Source organism: Pleurodeles waltl, chromosome 5 (genome assembly GCF_031143425.1).
Source record: "Pleurodeles waltl isolate 20211129_DDA chromosome 5, aPleWal1.hap1.20221129, whole genome shotgun sequence".
Lineage (NCBI taxonomy): Eukaryota > Metazoa > Chordata > Amphibia > Caudata > Salamandridae > Pleurodeles > Pleurodeles waltl.
Genome location: NC_090444.1, coordinates 739,511,333 through 739,532,711, shown reverse-complemented (window position 1 = coordinate 739,532,711; position 21,379 = coordinate 739,511,333). Strand labels below are relative to the sequence as shown.

Here is a 21,379-nt window from a genome sequence, read left to right as displayed (position 1 = left end):
AAAAAATACGTGCTGGATTTGCAAAGCCTAAAGTTTGTAAGCTTGTTCCTGCAATGGAAGGATGAAAGATTCCGCCTGAAGACTCTCCTGCTTTTTGGAATCTCGATGGACATCCGTTTTCATATGTATGTGTGGTTGAAAGACTGACATGAGTTCACACCTGGTATCAAGAGGATGCAATTTCCTTTGGAGGGTACTTTCAATATTAAAAAAGCTTGATTACCTTAGGTGTGTAATGTGTGACAGAAAGTCACAACTTAGATCTTCAAAATTCGAAGCACAAAATGTATGGGATGGCTATTGAGGTAGAAGGAAAACAATGGAGAAGCACTTTAGAAATACAATGAGCCATTTGTCAGAATTTTATGTAGAGAATGCAGAAAAAGGCATGGATAGAGGACATAATGCAAGTGTGTGGGTGTACTTCCTGCAATAATTAGTGAGACAGACAGCAAGAAAATTAAGTTGATGGAATCCCTAAAGGCTAGAGAGATTAGAGGAAGTACAGGGACAAATGAAAGAAAAAAGACTGGTTCTAAAGGGAAAAGATGAACAAAAAAGCAACATTCTTTTATTGTTTAATAAAATCTCTGCTAGCATAGAGTAAAGCTCATCTTAATGGTAAGCTGTGAGACAAAACTAACCATAAACACATTATAAGTGATGCTAAATATGAAGCAAAACCTACTTTAGTCAGTGTTTCATATTCCACAGTTGCCAAATAGCCCAAGTATTGCGGGCTATAAAACTATAGCTGCCTGAAAGCAGCACAAATGAAATAGGACCACAGGGCAGCACTGGCAGGGTGTTCTGCCACAGACAAAGTAAAGAATGATGTATTTAAAGTTAAATCCTGGCCCACAATATGTGATTTTAAGACCAGAAGCGTGTCTTCCGTAGAAGTATCTAGAACACATATTTACTCAATCAGTGACTGTGTGTTGTGCCGTCGGCCGGACCTGGATCTGTATCCAAGGACCCACTGCATTTTGGAACTCATAGTTTCCATTTTAAAACTGGAGCTCTGGGCTCAAACATTGAAGCAAACAAAGTGTTATTGGCTAGAAGGTGAGAATGGGTGAACGATTAACAATGGGCACAACTCCTACTTGTCAACATGCTCTGACTAAAAAGAGAGCAGAAGTTTTTCATGTTTCAAACCCACTAATTATCCTAATGAAGGCATCACTGATATTATATTACACAACCGTCGGCCAGACAATGACATGACAAAAAATCAAAATTTGAAATGGGATTCTAATCTCAAGATATTAACGCACTGTTTACGACCCAGATGATGTCATGAGTTACACATTATGACATAAATATATTAACTTTGATTACATTATCCAAAATCAGTGGATGAAATGAATTGTACAAAACTTGGGCCTGTAAGTACGGCTTTCATCAAGGAAGGCCCTTTTCTTGGTTTGGTGTAAAGTTATGCAGTAGTTTTTTTGAGGAATTAGCATTTAAAACGTGTTCTGGTCTGGGCATGAAGAAGATAGATTTAAACGATATCTTGACTGTCAATCCACAGACCCACTGCAGATTTGCACATCCAAGAAGATTTGCACATTCGGTCAAAAATATATAGGCACTTTGGACTAGGCATCTTTTTATAACAAAAGTCATAATTTCCCTTTAACATGTGTTTTTTTCAATAATATAGATGGATGGATGAATAAAGGAAAAAAAGAAATTGAGTGTGGTCACGAGGAATCCTCAAAGGGAGATGGCTTTGTCAGAATTTCCTTTGCGAGTAGTACTTGTTGGGAACTATGTGCCTGTTACTTGGTCCAGAGGTTGAAAGACTAGTGATTATTTAGACTGAAACAAGGTTGCAGCCTAATAATCGTCCACATTTTCAAGTAATGGAAAAATACAAGGAAGTAACAGTGCATTTGAAGCAGAAGTTGCCAGTGAAAGAAGTAAATTGGGTAAAATCCTTACAGCCATTCCAGAGCCAAAAGAGTTGGTGCATACACATTACGAGAGGCTTATGCAGATCAATAGAAAGTACAGCAGAGTCGAAGATCCAGAGAAAGAAGGCATCAGCAGATTCATATCGCTGTCGTTTTAGGTTTGCATCGGAGCTTAGTTAACATGTTCAACAGAGAATGATGCGATACTCAAACGTACTAAATATTGCAGTGATTGCTTTGGAGCCAAGCAGAGAAAGATGAAGAAGAAGCTGGTGGTTGCACACACAAAGCAGCTTCAAAGAGGTGGTACAAATCAGGAGATGAATTGCACAAATTAACACAATAATTATGGGGGTTAGAACAAAGCACAATATATTCCCTCCCAAACCATCAAATCACACACCAACACCTCTGTACCTTCAGCACATGGCTGACTCCACCCTCCTTGCAAGAAGGATATACAATGCAAGGGGGGGGTCGCATAACCATAACCCTAATAACTAATAATTCTTCATGAATCATTGTTAGTGCTCCAGTAGTGTTAGAAGAAAGGTGATGTAGAAGCATCAACAATCACCCAATCTTCACATCATTCCAAGTCACACCAGTGGAAGGAATCACTGCTCCTGACACATCCAGCACAATGTCAACAAATCCATGCTTCACTGTTTTCAAACCTACAGCATCATTTATTTCACCCATATGGTAAACCTGAGGGGATACCAAAACAATATAGCAACTCTCTGCTCAACTACTGTGCAGGTTGAAATAAGCAGACCTAAAACAAACATAATAAATTAATCTAAAACTTGGCTCTTTACCAACCAAAAACTCGTAATAAGCAACTTAACTCCTTTCACACTCACTATCTCTGCAAATTTTTACTAAACTAGTTCCTTGAAACCTCTGTTGGCACCATACACAACACTGTTTTTTTCTCATATTCCATTCTAAATCTTGGATACACATTAAAATCCTAATTTTGTTATCGAACTCAATCATAACCAAACATTTTCTTTCTTTTGTAGGGGAACAGCAATGCACATCACCCAGTTTATCCTAAGTTTTGCTTAAGACATGAGAAACTAAGAGTACCACCTGCTTTCTACCAAACAGAAAAGCATAAAAGCCCAGCATTCTTCAGTGTCAACCAATGAGGTATCGCAAAACAGTCCACTGACTTTCCACTGGAGGGAACAACCTGAAACAAAGAGTTGGATTGAAGTTTCAAAGGCCTGTGTATGCTGAGAGCCTCCGTATGCCCTGTCACCCCAGCACTCCTGATCAGTTTGGCCATTAGTCATCCCACACACTTGAAAACTCCTCTGGAACTCTCCTCTTGCATAATTATTTCATTAGGAAAGCTTGAGCTCTGCTAAGCACTTGTGTAAAGAAACACAACACTGTTTGACAGGGCTTTTAAGCAAGACGTCACCCTTTGGCACATTTGAAATGGAGAGAACAGCATGCCAAGACAATTCATATTGTTCCCCTGAATGGTTTCCAGACTTTTGGCCCACCAAACTTCTAACTCCTGTCTCTGGGTCTGTAGTGGATACAGTGCCTGCATCAAGCTGGGGCCAAGATTTATTATGATTTTGCATCATGGATGGGTAACCTTTGTGGCACAACCCGATGCAAAATCATTTTTGCCATTTACTAAGCCATGCAAAGCTATTTTGTGTCTTTGTGTGGTTTAGTAAATACAAAATAGCGCTGCTTTGTGTTACTTTGCCTCCAGTAGGCGTTGCATGGGTGGAGCTGGGCTGTTCACATGCATCTACCTGTCTATTTTGATGGGAACCCAGATTTACAAACACTAATATCCCTGGGTTTGCACCAAAATGGTGCACTTACAGAGGTGTAACGTGGAGAAATATCTTTTTTCTCTTTGTTACTTCCTCTTTCCATGTGTGCTGCACTCTGCAGCAAACTAGAAAGAGGAATATGCCTCTAATGATTGTTTCTGTGCAGGAAGGTGCAACTTCCTGCACAAAAACAAACCTTCTTGTAACGGTGCTCCAGGGATGCCTGCATTGGTGCTAGGCAGCACACAGGGCCCATCACAGGGAGAGAGCAGAAATGCTTCATATCTTTGCAAATATGGGGCATTTCTGTTCTCACTCTTTCATGCAACGCAGTGCAGCAAGTTCCCTTGCTGCACCACACTGCAAGAAATAATAGTGAATGTTCTAATGGACTTTAGTGTTAGATGTGGAACACCACTGGTGATTTATCTATGGCACTCCCACACAAACCCTCAGCCCTCAGAGCCCAAGTTTAGTGTGGCAGAAGACTTTTGCCATCCTGCAAATGCCCTGACATGTGCCCTTTTGGGACTGCTTGCAGTAAGACAAACAGGAACTACTGAAAACGTGGATAGGGTTGGCCCTGGGAACTTTCCTCTCATTGGTTAGAGTTTGCCCATGAGACATAAATTTGGCACCTTCAGGCATCCTCTGAAGAATACTTTCAGGACCAGCTGAAGATCAGAAGAGGACTAGATCTGCTGTTCATGACCTGAGATGAGTCCTGAAGGAGTGGTCCTGCTTTCTTGTGTACCAAGGAAAATGATTCGGACTCCAATGGTCAGTTGGCTGACCTACTGCGTGACTACAAGAGGCCTTTTCCCAGATGTACCAATCTCATTAGCGGCACCTGGACCTGGATGGGACACATCTGTTAGCCTCTGCGACACCCTCTGACTCTCTAAGTGCCTCCCATGAGGTTGTCGGGGATTTAGAAGTGTACTCCTGTGGGTCATTGTAACTTAAAGGTCTAAGAGTCTGATTTATATCTTGGGGGAGAGGGGACTCCACTGCAATAAAGACAAGACTATGATCTGCCTCCTCGATTTAAATTCGGTGGACTATAATTTAACATCTTCACCATGGCCAAACTCCTCCACGGAGTAAGGGCTACCGCTGGTTTGGCTATACATCCACCCACCTAATTTAGATGGGAAGTCATGTAGACATTTTTCAATGTCATTCATCCCCAGGAAAAAAGTGGTGGCTAGGGTCACTGAAAAGTTCCAAATGCTCACCTCACCAAGGAAGGAAACTCTCATGGCAAAGGGTGCATTGTTTTTTTTTAAACTTTTCGAAGAGAAACCCCTGATTTGGGATTTTTTTTAAAAATTAAAACAAAAGTAACTTTGACATGTGCCTCCATCATTTTCAGTGAGCCATTGGTTCCAGTCAATGCTTGAAAAGTCCACTGGGCCAGCAAACATTGATAAAATGGTGGGTGGTCTGGGATATTTAACTCTGTCGCATTGGCAGAGGATGGGCTGTCTGCTAAACTGTAAATCAGGCCCTAAGTTAGAAGGTAAAATCTTATACTGGGATGAACCTGGCTAGTGTGTCCTACCCTTTCTCCATTGCGGTCAGCCTGAAATGAGCCTATGTCCGGGGTCCTGCCAAAGGCTGTTATTTGTGTGTTTGTGCTTTCTGAAGCTATTTCAACTTGAAACTTTAACAATTCACATCTTCAGTTACCCTCATTGGATATTTGTTGCTGTGTAGTAATTTTGTTTATTTAATGTTATTCTATTTTTCTAACTTGGTTTGGGGTTTTTATTTCATGGTTTCTTGATTTTTTTACTGCTTTGGTATTGCATAAATACTTTATAAATTACCCTAAATTGCCCTCTGTGCCACAGTTATCAGGGGGTTGAGGTTAGATTAACTTAGTGACTTTGAGAATTCACTCTGACAAATGTTGTGATTATATTATTGAGTGGTCGGTCGCCCACCTCAAATAATGATGCAAATTCTCACACTACTGTAATAGTCCACTTCACAGTCTTCCAAAGTATGTGTTTCTTGCCTCAATAATATTTTCAACTTTACAACTTATGTGCAGCTCAGTCTTCACCTGGTAAACAGTGTAGCATGATCTATGGGAAGAAAGGTGGCTCGCATTTTTATCACAGACAAGTTCAATTTAATCTCTTCATCTTGGTCTTTAAGTCCATTCATGGGCAATTTCCTCCTTACTTAGCAAAAACTCTTGGCCACCATCTCTAATAAACTGTCCGCTCTTATGCTCCTTTAACCGTTGTGAGAAAAGGAGCCTTAACATCAACACAGGTTCAAAAAAATAAATTCAAAGAAAGGAAAAACACAAGGCAAAAGTCTTCTCCGTTTATTTGGCAAGAGTATGGAAAAGCAACCTTCATAGATCAAGCTTGAGCCATACCTCCTTCAATTTACAATGAGGTGATGACGTACCTTGTAAAGGATTCCCTCCTGAAACATTTATAAGAAACTGCCTCACTTCCAGGGTCTGCAGTTTAGGAGTGTTGGGCTGCCAATTACATGTGAACTTGAGCACTACATCATTTTGTTCTACAATGACCTTACCCTGCATTTCCACTTTGAAATATGTTTGATTTCAATCTAAATATTCTTCAGCACAAATTAGTAATGTAGATAGGGCAAATGTTTGACTCAGTGTACAATTCATTCATAATAAAAGGTTTACCTAGAGCCATAAAGTAAAGAAACCTAGATCAATTCAGGAAGGCATTTACGAGTAATTGAACTAGTACACCTGGAGCACTTCTTCACATACATGCCTTTGTGATTGTTTTCATATGTACCAAAAGAGTGAGCATAAACAACGGACCTCCCTCAAAACCAGAATATTAATTTAGGGTTAGCTTTAAGATTATGGGAATGTGAATGTTTCATAAAGGCACAATACCTGATGGAATGACACAGATTAGTTGTGCTCCCAGGACATTTCCTAATCCCTTTTAGTTTTTTCTGCATCAATCACTCTGTGCCTCTTACCACTCTCAAGCAAATCATTTGGTGGCACAAATGTTAACACATTAGGCAAATAGTCTGCGCCGGTTGCAGACACACTTCTTCAAACAACTACAAAGGTTCACTCTTCTTTTTTTTATTTCAAGAATGTTTTATTGGGATTTTAAACAATAGAAAAACTAAACAACCTAAATGAAGAAAAAAATATATAAATATTGCATGGTACCAGCAAATCAAGTAGGAACAGTAGTTTAGGGGTATAGCATGATTAGATGGTAGGGATAAGTGTATATGCTTACAATGGTGAGGTTAGGTTAATCAGTGTATGTACTGTGATGGAGCTTTTTTTGATGTTGTGGTGAATGATTAAGGTACCTCAGTTGTAGTTGAATGAATCAGAGTAAAAGAGCGCAGATGAGAGAAAAGAAGAAGGTGGTGATGGGGTGAAAAGTAGGGAGCACATGGGGAATGGGTGGGTAGGGAGAGGAGGAGGTGGGCGGGTGTGGAGAGGAAAGGGAGGATGGGAGAATGAGTGAATGAATGCATGAATGAATGAGTGATCAGATGATCATGGTTACATAGACGAGTGAGAAATAAAGTTATCTATTTTGCACCAGAGTTTACCATTCTTCATTCATCTGTCATCAAGTACAATTTTAGTGAGCTACAGGCAGATCTGGTGAATTGGACCCATTCCCACCATGTGTGGGTGGATAGTTTGGATGAGTCTTTCCAATCATTGAGGATAACTTTAACCGCTTCTGTGCCTTGGACGAGATGATCTCGTCCAAGGCTACAGTTCCCCTGTGCCTTGGACGAGATCATCTCGTCCATGGCACAGAGGAACTTGGGGGCGCGCTAGCGCGCCCCCCGTGCACCCCCCTTCCCCCCCCCAAGTCGGGGATGGAAGGGGAAGACCTTCCCCTTCCCACCCCCGACCCCCCCACCCCCCTGTGACGTCAGCGCGCGCGCGGCGCCGCGCTGATGTGTCACAGGGGCCTCCCTCATCGCGCTGGGAAGCTCTGCTTCCAGCGCGATTGAAAAAGAAATGCAAAAGCATTTCTTTTTCAATCACTTGGGAGGCCCGGAGGGGCTTCAAAGGGAAGGAAAAGTATTTCCTTCCCTTTGAAGTCCCTCCGAGGGTTTCAAAAGCCGGATTGCTTGCAATCCGGCTTTTGAAACCCCACTAGACACCAGGGATTTTTTTTTTTTTAATTGAAATTGACAAAAGGGAGCGACCCCTTGGGCAAGGGTCGCTCCCAGGGGGGGCATTTTTTTGAAAAGGCCTTTTCTGCCCCCCCTGGGGGCAGATCGGCCTTATTAGGCCGATCTGCCCCCAGGGGGGGCAGAAACCTCTAGGCACCAGGGACCATTTTTTTTTTTTTTTTTTTTTTTTTTTCATTTTTTTTTTTTTTTGGTGGGGAGCGACCCCTTAGGCAAGGGTCGCTCCCCTTGGGGGAAAATTATATTTTGCCCATTTCTGCCCCCCTTGGGGGCAGATTGGCCTATTTTGATGAGGCCAATCTGCCCCCCAAGGGGGGTAGAAACCACTAGACACCAGGGAGTTTTTTCTTTGCGTGAATTTCACGCAAAGGGAGCGACCCCTTAGGCAAGGGTCGCTCCCTGGGGGGGAGGGCAATTTATTTTAGGCCATTTCTGCCCCCCCCTGGGGGCAGATCGGCCTATTATTAGGCCGATCTGCCCCCAGGGGGGAAGAAACCTCTAGGCGCCAGGGCAATTTTTTTTTTTGTGTTTTTTTTTTTTGTTCTTTCTTTTTTTTAGAGATGGGGAGCGACCCATCAGGCAAGGGTCGCTCCCCTGGGGGGCAAATTGTATTTAGACCATTTCTGCCCCCCTGGGGGCAGATTGGCCGATTTTAGGTCAATCTGCCCCCAAGGGGGCAGAAACCACTAGGCACCGGGGATTTGTTTTTTGGCGCCAATGTCACGCAGGGGGAGCGACCCCGTAGGCAAGGGTCGCTCCCGGGGCGGGGGGGGGTGGGGGTTGGGGGGGCAAATTTATTTTAGGCCATTTCTGCCACCACCGGGGGACAGATCGGCCTATTATTAGGCCGAACTGCCCCCGGGGGGGGGGCAGAACACTCTAGGCACCAGGGCAATTTTTTTTTTGTGTTTTTATTTTTTGTTGTTTCTTTTTTTAGAGATGGGGAGCGACCCATCAGGCAAGGGTCGCTCCCCTGGGGGGGCAAATTGTATTTAGACATTTCTGCCCCCCTGGGGGCAGATTGGCCAATTTTAGGTCAATCTGCCCCCAAGGGGGCAGAAACCACTAGGCACCGGGGATTTGTTTTTTGGCACCAATGTCACGCAGGGGGAGCGACCCCGTAGGCAAGGGTCGCTCCCGGGGGGGGTGGGGGTTGGGGGGGCAAATTTATTTTAGGCCATTTCTGCCCCCCCGGGGGACAGATCGGCCTATTATTAGGCCGAACTGCCCCCGGGGGGGGGCAGAACACTCTAGGCGCCAGGGCAATTTTTTTTTTGTGTTTTTATTTTTTGTTGTTTCTTTTTTTAGAGATGGGGAGCGACCCATCAGGCAAGGGTCGCTCCCCCTGGGGGGGCAAATTGTATTTAGACCATTTCTGCCCCCCTGGGGGCAGATTGGCCAATTTTAGGTCAATCTGCCCCCAAGGGGGCAGAAACCACTAGGCACCGGGGATTTGTTTTTTGGCGCCAATGTCACGCAGGGGGAGCGACCCCGTAGGCAAGGGTCGCTCCCGGGGGGGGGGGTGGGGTTTGAGGGGGCAAATTTATTTTAGGCCATTTCTGCCCCCCCCGGGGGACAGATCGGCCTATTATTAGGCCGAACTGCCCCCGGGGGGGGGGCAGAACACTCTAGGCGCCAGGGCAATTTTTTTTTTGTGTTTTTATTTTTTGTTGTTTCTTTTTTTAGAGATGGGGAGCGACCCATCAGGCAAGGGTCGCTCCCCTGGGGGGGCAAATTGTATTTAGACCATTTCTGCCCCCCTGGGGGCAGATTGGCCAATTTTAGGTCAATCTGCCCCCAAGGGGGCAGAAACCACTAGGCACCGGGGATTTGTTTTTTTGGTGCCAATGTCACGCAGGGGGAGCGACCCCGTAGGCAAGGGTCGCTCCCGGGGCGGGGGGGGTGGGGGTTGGGGGGGCAAATTTATTTTAGGCCATTTCTGCCCCCCCCCGGGGGACAGATCGGCCTATTATTAGGCCGAACTGCCCCCGGGGGGGGGGCAGAACACTCTAGGCGCCAGGGCGCAATTTTTTTTTTGTGTTTTTATTTTTTTGTTGTTTCTTTTTTTAGAGATGGGGAGCGACCCATCAGGCAAGGGTCGCTCCCCTGGGGGGGCAAATTGTATTTAGACCATTTCTGCCCCCCTGGGGGCAGATTGGCCAATTTTAGGTCAATCTGCCCCCAAGGGGGCAGAAACCACTAGGCACCGGGGATTTGTTTTTTGGCGCCAATGTCACGCAGGGGGAGCGACCCCGTAGGCAAGGGTCGCTCCCGGGGGGGGGTGGGGGGTTGGGGGGGCAAATTTATTTTAGGCCATTTCTGCCCCCCCGGGGGACAGATCGGCCTATTATTAGGCCGAACTGCCCCCGGGGGGGGGGCAGAACACTCTAGGCGCCAGGGCAATTTTTTTTTTGTGTTTTTATTTTTTGTTGTTTCTTTTTTTAGAGATGGGGAGCGACCCATCAGGCAAGGGTCGCTCCCCTGGGGGGGCAAATTGTATTTAGACCATTTCTGCCCCCCTGGGGGCAGATTGGACAATTTTAGGTCAATCTGCCCCCAAGGGGGCAGAAACCACTAGGCACCGGGGATTTGTTTTTTGGCGCCAATGTCACGCAGGGGGAGCGACCCCGTAGGCAAGGGTCGCTCCCGGGGGGGGGTGGGGTTTGAGGGGGCAAATTTATTTTAGGCCATTTCTGCCCCCCCGGGGGACAGATCGGCCTATTTTTAGGCCGAACTGCCCCCGGGGGGGGGGGGCAGAACACTCTAGGCGCCAGGGCAATTTTTTTTTTGTGTTTTTATTTTTTGTTGTTTCTTTTTTTAGAGATGGGGAGCGACCCATCAGGCAAGGGTCGCTCCCCTGGGGGGGCAAATTGTATTTAGACCATTTCTGCCCCCCTGGGGGCAGATTGGCCAATTTTAGGTCAATCTGCCCCCAAGGGGGCAGAAACCACTAGGCACCGGGGATTTGTTTTTTGGTGCCAATGTCACGCAGGGGGAGCGACCCCGTAGGCAAGGGTCGCTCCCGGCTGGGGAGGGTGGGGGTTGGGGGGGCAAATTTATTTTAGGGCATTTCTGCCCCCCCCCTGGGGCCGGCTGAGCTACAGGCCAAACACCACAGGTAGGCACCTTGCAAAAAACACCTCTGTTTTCTGTGAAAAAATATGTTGTGTCCACGTTGTGTTTTGGGCCATTTCCTTTTGTGGGCGCTAGGCCTACCCACAGAAGTGATGTACCATTTTTATCGAGAGACTTAGGGGAACGCTGGGTGGAAGGAAATTTGTGGCTCCTCTCAGATTCCAGAACTTTCTGTCACCGAAATGAGAGGAAAAAGTGTTTTTTGGGCCAAATTTTGATGTTTGCAAAGGATTCTGGGTAACATAACCTGGTCAGAGCCCCGCAAGTCACCCCATCTTGGATTCCCCTGGGTTTCTAGTTTTCAAAAATGCACTGGTTTGCTAGGTTTCCTCAGGTGTCGGCTGAGCTACAGGCCAAAATCCACAGGTAGGCACTGCTTTTTATAAAACAATGTGATGTGTCCACGTTGTGTTTTGGGCCCTTTCCTTTCGTGGGCGCTAGTCCTACCCACACAAGTGAGGTATCATTTTTATCGGGAGACTTGGGGGAACGCTGGGTAGAAGGAAATTTGTGGCTCCTCTCAGATTCCAGAACTTTCTGCCACAGAAATGTGAGTAACATGTGTATTTTTAGCCAAATTTTGAGGTTTGCAAAGGATTCTGGGTAACAGAACCTGGTCCGAGCCCCGCAAGTCACCCCTCCTTGGATTCCCCTAGGTCTCTAGTTTTCAGAAATGCACAGGTTTGGTAGGTTTCCCTAGGTGCCGGCTGAGCTAGAGGCCAAAATCTACAGGTAGGCACTTCGCAAAAAACACCTCTGTTTTTTTCCAAAATTTAGGATGTGTCCACGTTGCGCTTTGGGGTGTTTCCTGTCGCCGGCGCTAGGCCTACCCACGCAAGTGAGGTATCATTTTTATCGGGAGACTTGGGGGAACGCTGGGTGGAAGGAAATTTGTAGCTCCTCTCAGATTCCAGAACTTTCTGCCACAGAAATGTGAGGGACATGTGTTTTTTTAGCCAAATTTTGAGGTTTGCAAAGGATTCTGGGTAACAGAACCTGGTCCGAGCCCCGCAAGTCACCCCTCCTTGGATTCCCCTAGGTCTCTAGTTTTCAGAAATGCACAGGTTTGGTAGGTTTTCCCTAGGTGCCGGCTGAGCTAGAGGCCAAAATCTACAGGTAGGCACTTCGCAAAAAACACCTCTGTTTTTTTCCAAAATTTAGGATGTGTCCACGTTGCGCTTTGGGGTGTTTCCTGTCGCCGGCGCTAGGCCTACCCACGCAAGTGAGGTATCATTTTTATCGGGAGACTTGGGGGAACGCTGGGTGGAAGGAAATTTGTAGCTCCTCTCAGATTCCAGAACTTTCTGCCACAGATATGTGAGGGACATGTGTTTTTTTAGCCAAATTTTGAGGTTTGCAAAGGATTCTGGGGTAACAGAACCTGGTCCGAGCCCCGCCAGTCACCCCTCCTTGGATTCCCCTAGGTCTCTAGTTTTCAGAAATGCACAGGTTTGGTAGGTTTCCCTAGGTGCCGGCTGAGCTAGAGGCCAAAATCTACAGGTAGGCACTTCGCAAAAAACACCTCTGTTTTTTTCCAAAATTTAGGATGTGTCCACGTTGCGCTTTGGGGTGTTTCCTGTCGCCGGCGCTAGGCCTACCCACGCAAGTGAGGTATCATTTTTATCGGGAGACTTGGGGGAACGCTGGGTGGAAGGAAATTTGTAGCTCCTCTCAGATTCCAGAACTTTCTGCCACAGAAATGTGAGGGACATGTGTTTTTTTTAGCCAAATTTTGAGGTTTGCAAAGGATTCTGGGTTACAGAACCTGGTCCGAGCCCCGCAAGTCACCCCTCCTTGGATTCCCCTAGGTCTCTAGTTTTCAGAAATGCACAGGTTTGGTAGGTTTCCCTAGGTGCCGGCTGAGCTAGAGGCCAAAATCTACAGGTAGGCACTTCGCAAAAAACACCTCTGTTTTTTTCCAAAATTTAGGATGTGTCCACGTTGCGCTTTGGGGTGTTTCCTGTCGCCGGCGCTAGGCCTACCCACGCAAGTGAGGTATCATTTTCATCGGGAGACTTGGGGGAACGCTGGGTGGAAGGAAATTTGTAGCTCCTCTCAGATTCCAGAACTTTCTGCCACAGAAATGTGAGGGACATGTGTTTTTTTAGCCAAATTTTGAGGTTTGCAAAGGATTCTGGGTAACAGAACCTGGTCCGAGCCCCGCAAGTCACCCCTCCTTGGATTCCCCTAGGTCTCTAGTTTTCAGAAATGCACAGGTTTGGTAGGTTTCCCTAGGTGCCGGCTGAGCTAGAGGCCAAAATCTACAGGTAGGCACTTCGCAAAAAACACCTCTGTTTTTTTCCAAAATTTAGGATGTGTCCACGTTGCGCTTTGGGGTGTTTCCTGTCGCCGGCGCTAGGCCTACCCACGCAAGTGAGGTATCATTTTTATCGGGAGACTTGGGGGAACGCTGGGTGGAAGGAAATTTGTAGCTCCTCTCAGATTCCAGAACTTTCTGCCACAGATATGTGAGGGACATGTGTTTTTTTAGCCAAATTTTGAGGTTTGCAAAGGATTCTGGGTAACAGAACCTGGTCCGAGCCCCGCAAGTCACCCCTCCTTGGATTCCCCTAGGTCTCTAGTTTTCAGAAATGCACAGGTTTGGTAGGTTTCCCTAGGTGCCGGCTGAGCTAGAGGCCAAAATCTACAGGTAGGCACTTCGCAAAAAACACCTCTGTTTTTTTCCAAAATTTAGGATGTGTCCACGTTGCGCTTTGGGGTATTTCCTGTCGCCGGCGCTAGGCCTACCCACGCAAGTGAGGTATCATTTTTATCGGGAGACTTGGGGGAACGATGGGTGGAAGGAAATTTGTAGCTCCTCTCAGATTCCAGAACTTTCTGCCACAGAAATGTGAGGGACATGTGTTTTTTTAGCCAAATTTTGAGGTTTGCAAAGGATTCTGGGTAACAGAACCTGGTCCGAGCCCCGCAAGTCACCCCTCCTTGGATTCCCCTAGGTCTCTAGTTTTCAGAAATGCACAGGTTTGGTAGGTTTCCCTAGGTGGCGGCTGAGCTAGAGGCCAAAATCTACAGGTAGTCACTTTGCTAAAAACAGCTCTGTTTTCTGTGATATGTCCACGTTGTGTTTTGGGGCATATCCTGTCGCAGGCGCTAGGCCTACCCACACAAGTGAGGTATCATTTTTATCGGGAGACGTGGGGGAACGCTGGGTGGAAGGAAATTTGTGGCTCCTCTCAGATTCCAGAACTTCCTGCCACAGAAATGTGAGGAACATGTGTTTTTTTAGCCAAATTTTGAGGTTTGCAAAGGATTCTGGGTAACAGAACCTGGTCCGAGCCACACAAGTCACCCCTCCTTGGATTCCCCTAGGTCTCTAGTTTTCAGAAATGCATAGGTTTGGTAGGTTTCCCTAGGTGGCGGCTGAGCTAGAGGCCAAAATCTACAGGTAGTCACTTTGCTAAAAACAGCTCTGTTTTCTGTGATATGTCCACGTTGTGTTTTGGGGCATATCCTGTCGCGGGCGCTAGGCCTACCCACACAAGTGAGGTATCATTTTTATCGGGAGACGTGGGGGAACGCTGGGTGGAAGGAAATTTGTGGCTCCTCTCAGATTCCAGAACTTTCTGCCACAGAAATGTGAGGAACATGTGTTTTTTTAGCCAAATTTTGAGGTTTGCAAAGGATTCTGGGTAACCGAACCTGGTCCGAGCCACACAAGTCACCCCTCCTTGGATTCCCCTAGGTCTCTAGTTTTCAGAAATGCACAGGTTTGGTAGGTTTCCCTAGGTGGCGGCTGAGCTAGAGGCCAAAATCTACAGGTAGTCACTTTGCTAAAAACAGCTCTGTTTTCTGTGATGTGTCCAGGTTGTGTTTTGGGGCATATCCTGTCGCGGGCGCTAGGCCTACCCACACAAGTGAGGTATCATTTTTATCGGGAGACGTGGGGGAATGCTGGGTGGAAGGAAATTTGTCGCTCCTCTCAGATTCCAGAACTTTCTGCCACAGAAATGTGAGGAACATGTGTTTTTTTAGCCAAATTTTGAGGTTTGCAAAGGATTCTGGGTAACAGAACCTGGTCCGAGCCACACAAGTCACCCCTCCTTGGATTCCCCTAGGTCTCTACTTTTCAGGAATGCACAGGTTTGGTAGGTTTCCCTAGGTGGCGGCTGAGCTAGAGGCCAAAATCTACAGGTAGTCACTTTGCTAAAAACAGCTCGGTTTTCTGTGATGTGTCCACGTTGTGTTTTGGGGCATATCCTGTCGCGGGCGCTAGGCCTACCCAAACAAGTGAGGTATCATTTTTATCGGGAGACTTGGGGGAACATAGAATAGCAAAACAAGTGTTATTGCCCCTTGTCTTTCTCTACATTTATTCCTTCCAAATATAGGGGTGTGTGTAAAAAAGACATCTATTTGAGAAATTCCATGTAATTCACGTGCTACTATGGTCACCCCGGAATTCAGAGATGTGCAAATAACCACTGCTCCTCAACACCTTATCTTGTGCCCTTTTTGGAAATGCAAAGGTTTTCTTGATAGCTATTTTTTACTCCTTATATTTCAGCAAATGAATTACTGTATACCCGGTATAGAATGAAAACGCACTGCAGGGTGCAGCTCATTTATTGGCTCTGGGTTCCTCGGGTTCTTGATGAACCTACAAACCCTATATATCCCCGCAACCAGAGGAGTCCAGCAGACGTAACAGTATATTGCTTTCGATAATCTGACATTGCAGGGAAAAGTTACAGAGTAAAAAGTAGAGAAAAATTGATGTTTTTTTCACCTCAATTTCAATATTTTTCTTTTTCAGCTGTTATTTTCTGTAGGAAACCCTTGTAGGATCTACACAAATGACCCCTTGCTGAATTTAGAATTTTGTCTACTTTTCAGAAATGTTTAGGTTTCTGGGATCCAGCATTGGTTTCATGACCATTCCGGTCACTGACTGGAAGGAGGCTGAAAGCACAAAAAATTGCACAAATGGGGTATGCCCCAGTAAAATGCCAAAATTGTGTTGAAAAATTGGGTTTTCGGATTCAAGTCTGCCTGTTCCTGAAAGCTGGGAAGCTGCTGAGTTTAGCACCGCAAACCCTTTGTTGATGCCATTTTCAGGGGAAAAACCACAAGCCTTCTTCTGCAGCCCCTTTTTCCAATTTTTTTGAAAAAAACGAAATTTTCACTGTATTTTGGCCAATTTCTTGGCCTCCTTCAGGGGAACCCACAAAGTCTGGGTACCTTTAGAATCCCTAGGATGTTGGAAAAAAAGGACGCAAATTTGGCTTGGTTAGCTTATGTGGACAAAAAGTTATGAGGGCCTAAGCGCGAACTGCCCCAAATAGGCAAAAAAAGGCCTGGCACAGGAGGGGGAAAAGGCCTGGCAGCGAAGGGGTTAAGGCCAGTTGTGACTAGAATGTCTCATAGTAGACGGTCCTCTTTGTTTAGTAACTATTTAATGTCAGTGGGAAGGATGCCCAGTGTAACAGAGGCTAAAGTAGGAGTCCATTTTGTGTGAAGAATTTGATATATTGTATTACTGATGTCCTGCCAGAACTTTTTGGTGGATGTGCACTCCATTAGCATGTGCTTTACGTCTCCTGTTTCCTTCTCACAGCTCCAGCATGTGTCAGAGGATCGGAGGCCTAATTTATGAAGTTTGGCCGGAGTCCATTGGGACATATGGGCAATCCAGTATCTGCTTTGTGCTAGTGATTTTAATAATTATGTTGGAAATTAGGTTACTCTAGGTAGATGGCCAGTCCAATGAGACCTTTGGAGGTAGTAGAGTTTCCCACTTGTCTTGTGTTGGTTTATTTAGTGAGGTTTTGTGGGGGATAGGAGGGAGTCCAGTTTGGAAGCTAGGTGACCACCTTTGGTAAATTTTTCGAATGTGTTGGGTAGGTCAGGGGGGTCGGAGGTTTATATTTGGCTAAAAGTGATTTTATTTTAAGGAAATGGTAAAAGTCTAATTTGTCTTTAATTTGAGAGAATGGTATGAGTTCTGAGGGGGTGACGAGATCTCTTAACAGGAGAATATCTTTTTCTACCCATTTCTCTAAATATATCATTTTCCCTTCTAGTTTTAAGTTTTCATTGTGCTATAGCGAGGCTGGACATGAGTGTTTGATTTTGTTGGGTAGTTTGTTGTAAATATTTTGGAGTGCCTGTGCTGTTCTGGATAGAATGTTTATAGAGTGGTGTGTTTTCATTTTTTTGAAGGTTAGAAATGAAGTGAGGGATAAGGATTTAGCGAGGGCGATTTTGATAGCGAGCCACGGCAGTGCGGGGTTGGTGGTGGTTAGGAGCCAGTGGCTCCCCTGTTTCGCTAGGAAGGCATGTTGGTATCTCCGGTAGTTGGGTAAGTTTTGACCGCCAAGTTGTTTAGGAACTCTCAGTTTCGTTAGGGGAATTTTGGGCTTTTTAGACCTCCAGAGGAATTTGGTGAGTATGAGGTACTGCAGAATCAAAACACCACAGGTTCAGTGTTCAACAATGCACTTAGTTGTCACACCTTCCGCTGGCAGGAATCATAACAGAAACAAAAACAGAGTCAAAAACAGAAAATTGTGTTTATATCATTTGACCAGTTCTAGTAAGCTGTTTCTTTCACACAGAGCAATTACAGACACAGACATAAAACAAAAAATAATCCAGGAGAAAAATTAAGATTCTCATTCAGCAGACATCAATAGAAATGTGCCCCCTTTCTGCGTTGAACTGGAACAAGAGGGCTAAAGTAAAAACTTTCAAGGCTGGACTAGTGAGACAACATACATGCAAATCATGCGGACATATTCATGATTTATTCCTGTTAATAAATAATGCTCTTAGACACTCTACTACACCCATTAGTATTGAAATAGTTCCGAGGATCATATTTGTAACTGTCAGTAAAACACATTCTCTGTTATTTTACACATTTGTGCTTTAAAATTATTACGTTCTAACTCCTTTAAAATGTTCAACTTCCTCCTCTATCCCATGTTTTTATGGAGAGGGCCAGGCTAAATTGGCCATGACAATATGAGCTGATATTAAAATATTTCCCTTGCAGCTTTTATCTCCGAGTCTAACACTGCGATAACTTGAGGTGTAAGTCAGCATAGACATTTGTGGGTGTTAAAAAGTTCTACCTTACCTGTTCCAGGGAGGGGGCATTTCTCACAGTGCGGGCCCCAGGCCTTGCCAACACTACAACAGCACAACTGCCTGCTGAGCTGCACAGACAGGGGGTGCATGCATTGCTTTCCTGCGCTGACAAACCGGAAACAGGGGGCTTTTTCTTCAGAGATCATGTGATTGTCAGCTGAGAAATAGAAGGGAGAAAAGAAAATGAGAGAACATACACATAAAACTGAATCGGAGGGCACAGGTGTATTCAGTCAGGCATTTGCCTCAAAACTTCTAAAATACAACTTCTAAAAATAAAAGTTTCCAATTATTAGTTTTCAAGATAAATACTTCGAAAAAGGAACATTTCCAAAAGAGTTTGTTCCAAAAATATGTTGAAGTAAGGAAAGTGTTAAAGGAAGAAAGGTATTAAGGGTTATGGGTTAAAGATATAGGGAAAAAGGTACATGGTACAGAATATAATGGTATGGGGTTGGGAATATAGTATAGGGTTAAAGGTATGTAGTCAAAGGACTCGGCATAGTTTTAAGGGTTTAGAGAATAGAATATTGAGCACTGGGAAAATGGCATAAGGGATTTGGGTTAAGGGTACAGGGTTAAGAGTTAAGTGTTAAGGGTTTGGGTTACAGAGCTAAGTGCTTTGGGTGTATGATTAAAAAACAGAGGTATAGGAGTTACGACTATGGGGCTAGAGCACGGAGTTGATGGTAAACAGTTATTTACTTAGGATATGAGTTTTGGGGTTAGGGCTATAAGAGTTAAGTGTATGGGGTTAGGGGTTATGGGTGTGGGGTACAAGGTACATGTGCTATGCGTAAAGAGTTAAGGGCTAGCAGGACAGTGCTAAAGTTAAGAGAATATAGGTATGAGGTTAAGGGTGCAGAGTGAAGGGTTTGGGTATAGGTTTAAGGCTTTGGGGTTTATACCCGAGGGTATGTTCTATAGGGTTAAAGAGTACGCAGTTAAAGATATACGATAAAGGGTATAGGGATAAGTTATAAGGTTACTATTAGCTTTAAAAGGTTATGGGTAAATGGTTACAGGGTTAAGGATTTAGAGTACTGGATTAAGGGTTTGGATTAAAGGGTAACCCCCTATGTTTATATTTGTCTAGAGTCACCATTGGAAATGTGTTTAGTTTAACATGAGTTGATAATTTTTACATTTATTTTTAGTCTACTTGTTTAAAATAAAAATAAAAATCAGTGTTGATTTTCATATCAACAGTGCCCTTCACTTACTTTAACAGAACACACTAAAATTTCGGTGATGCTCTAAAAAGTGTTAAACAAACTTTTTCTCAGAACACATAACTGAAGTAACAGCATACATCCTTGCGAGCCCACCTCCCACGTGTATTCCTGTGTTTTTGCACATTAATAACCACTTAGTTTATGCTTTGTTTCCTGTTACAGTATCGTCATAGCGCTGTGCACTGTTTTCACTTCTTAGAGTTAAATGTATCCCCTCCAATAAGCTTTAGCTCGACTTAATCAAAACCACAGTTTGAGAATAACAAGCATTAGCAAAGCCAATAGGTATTGCCTATGCGAGATCTAATTGGCTTTGACAATGTTTCTCAGCCATGTTGCAAATGGCTGAAAGTAAAAATAAAAAGCTTTTTTGTCAATGCCAGTGTTGACTGCATTATAGTGTTTTTTTGATTGCAGTTATGCTGCACTGAAGCCATCTATACCATAACGTTACAGTAGATGTAGTCTAGGAGCCGCAAGCGCACTCCTGATCTTTGCCTGCAGCCCCCTGTTCAAAACGCGCAAGCATTTATTTACAAGTTAATCGACATTAAAGAATGCAAGTAACAAGGGTATCCTGCACACTTAACATTCGGGCCACCTTCATTTGTAAAAACATTTTGCAAAAAAACTGTCAAAAATGAATACGTTTCTGCAAAAAATCCAAAAATGGATTCCATTCACATGCGGAACTGTTTCGTCTTAGTAGCAGGTACATTAGACTACATTAGACTACATCAGCGCAAGATTTTTTTTGTAAGTAGTAGTTTTCAAAAATGCTTTTAGATATGTTCATGCTTCCACCCACCCTGACAATGCCAATAGTGAATGTCATGCCCAATGAATGAAGGGCAAATGTTTTGTGCAGCTGAAGAACAAGATACCTTTTGAGATGGCTGTGTCTAAAATATATTTAAAAAAAAGGCACAAGCAGGCTCCATGGAGAAAGTACTCTGGATTCCCCTTTCCTGCTGGCTCTCACCTTGAAGTCAGTCAAAAGCAAAATGAACATCAGGCTCCCTCAAACACACAGCTTGACATGTGATCTCGGTCTTTGAATGCCCAGCAAATGTGACAAGATAAGAACAAGATTTACAGACCTTTTTATTACAGAAAACTAGTTTGTGGAAGAATACTATAAACATGGCTTTGGCATGCGAAGGTAAAACCTCGAGCTGAGGAGCCTAAAGCAAATAAAGGCAGCAAATGGAGAGCCGTGATTTACAAACCACATATCCAATGGCAAGCAACGGGCAGAATGCATTCCCAGTTCAACTTTCTGAAACTACCTAACATGACTTTTGCATACCACACAGCTGTGTTGTCTGGTTAGCTGCAACCTAAAAATAATCATTATTCAAGTCCTGTTCTCTTTTACTCCAGCTCCCCTCCAGCATTTATGTACAAAAATCATTTGAATTACGAAGATGAGTTAAACGGATATAAAAGTGAAAGGGAAACAGTCTTAAGCAACTGACTTGGGCATAATATAGGACACATCGCTTTACCTAGCAGTTTCACTTGTCTGTTTTGCTAGTCATCTATATACCAGTTCATGGAAGGATGCTAAAAAAAACATAAGTCACAAATGAATTCTGACCACTGAGTTACTTCCGTAAGATTTTACATCCTGCAAATAGGAAACGTAATTATGTATATACATTATCCAATCAACATATTCTATAATGTGACATGCAACAAAATACATTTTTCCCAAAAGCTTATGAGTCATTGTGAGAGACACATGACTATATATATAAAACACAGCTATAACATTTCAAAATATCAGATGATGATATTTCTGAGTGTTCATTCACTGAGTGGTCTGAGTTTGTGGAAATCCCTGTCTCTTCAAACATCAAGTATATGCCAATTGAGAGTGCAATAGAAGCAATAAAATAGTTTCCCTTAAGCCATACCACTGATGACTTAAAAGTAAGTGCAGCAACATATTTCACGATAGGAAAAAGTATGA

At 44.2% G+C, this 21,379-nt stretch overlaps 1 protein-coding gene across 2 annotated transcripts in view; it reads right to left on the bottom strand.

Moving 5' to 3' along the window:
• Positions 1 to 21,379, bottom strand: part of LTBP1 (latent transforming growth factor beta binding protein 1) — a 1,022,847-nt gene that overhangs the window by 281,236 nt on the left and 720,232 nt on the right. For both annotated transcript variants that reach the window (XM_069234696.1, XM_069234697.1), the window contains exon 11: positions 18,159 to 18,326. In XM_069234696.1, the coding sequence (XP_069090797.1) occupies positions 18,159 to 18,326 (168 nt within the window). The remainder of the gene's footprint in view (positions 1 to 18,158; positions 18,327 to 21,379) is intronic.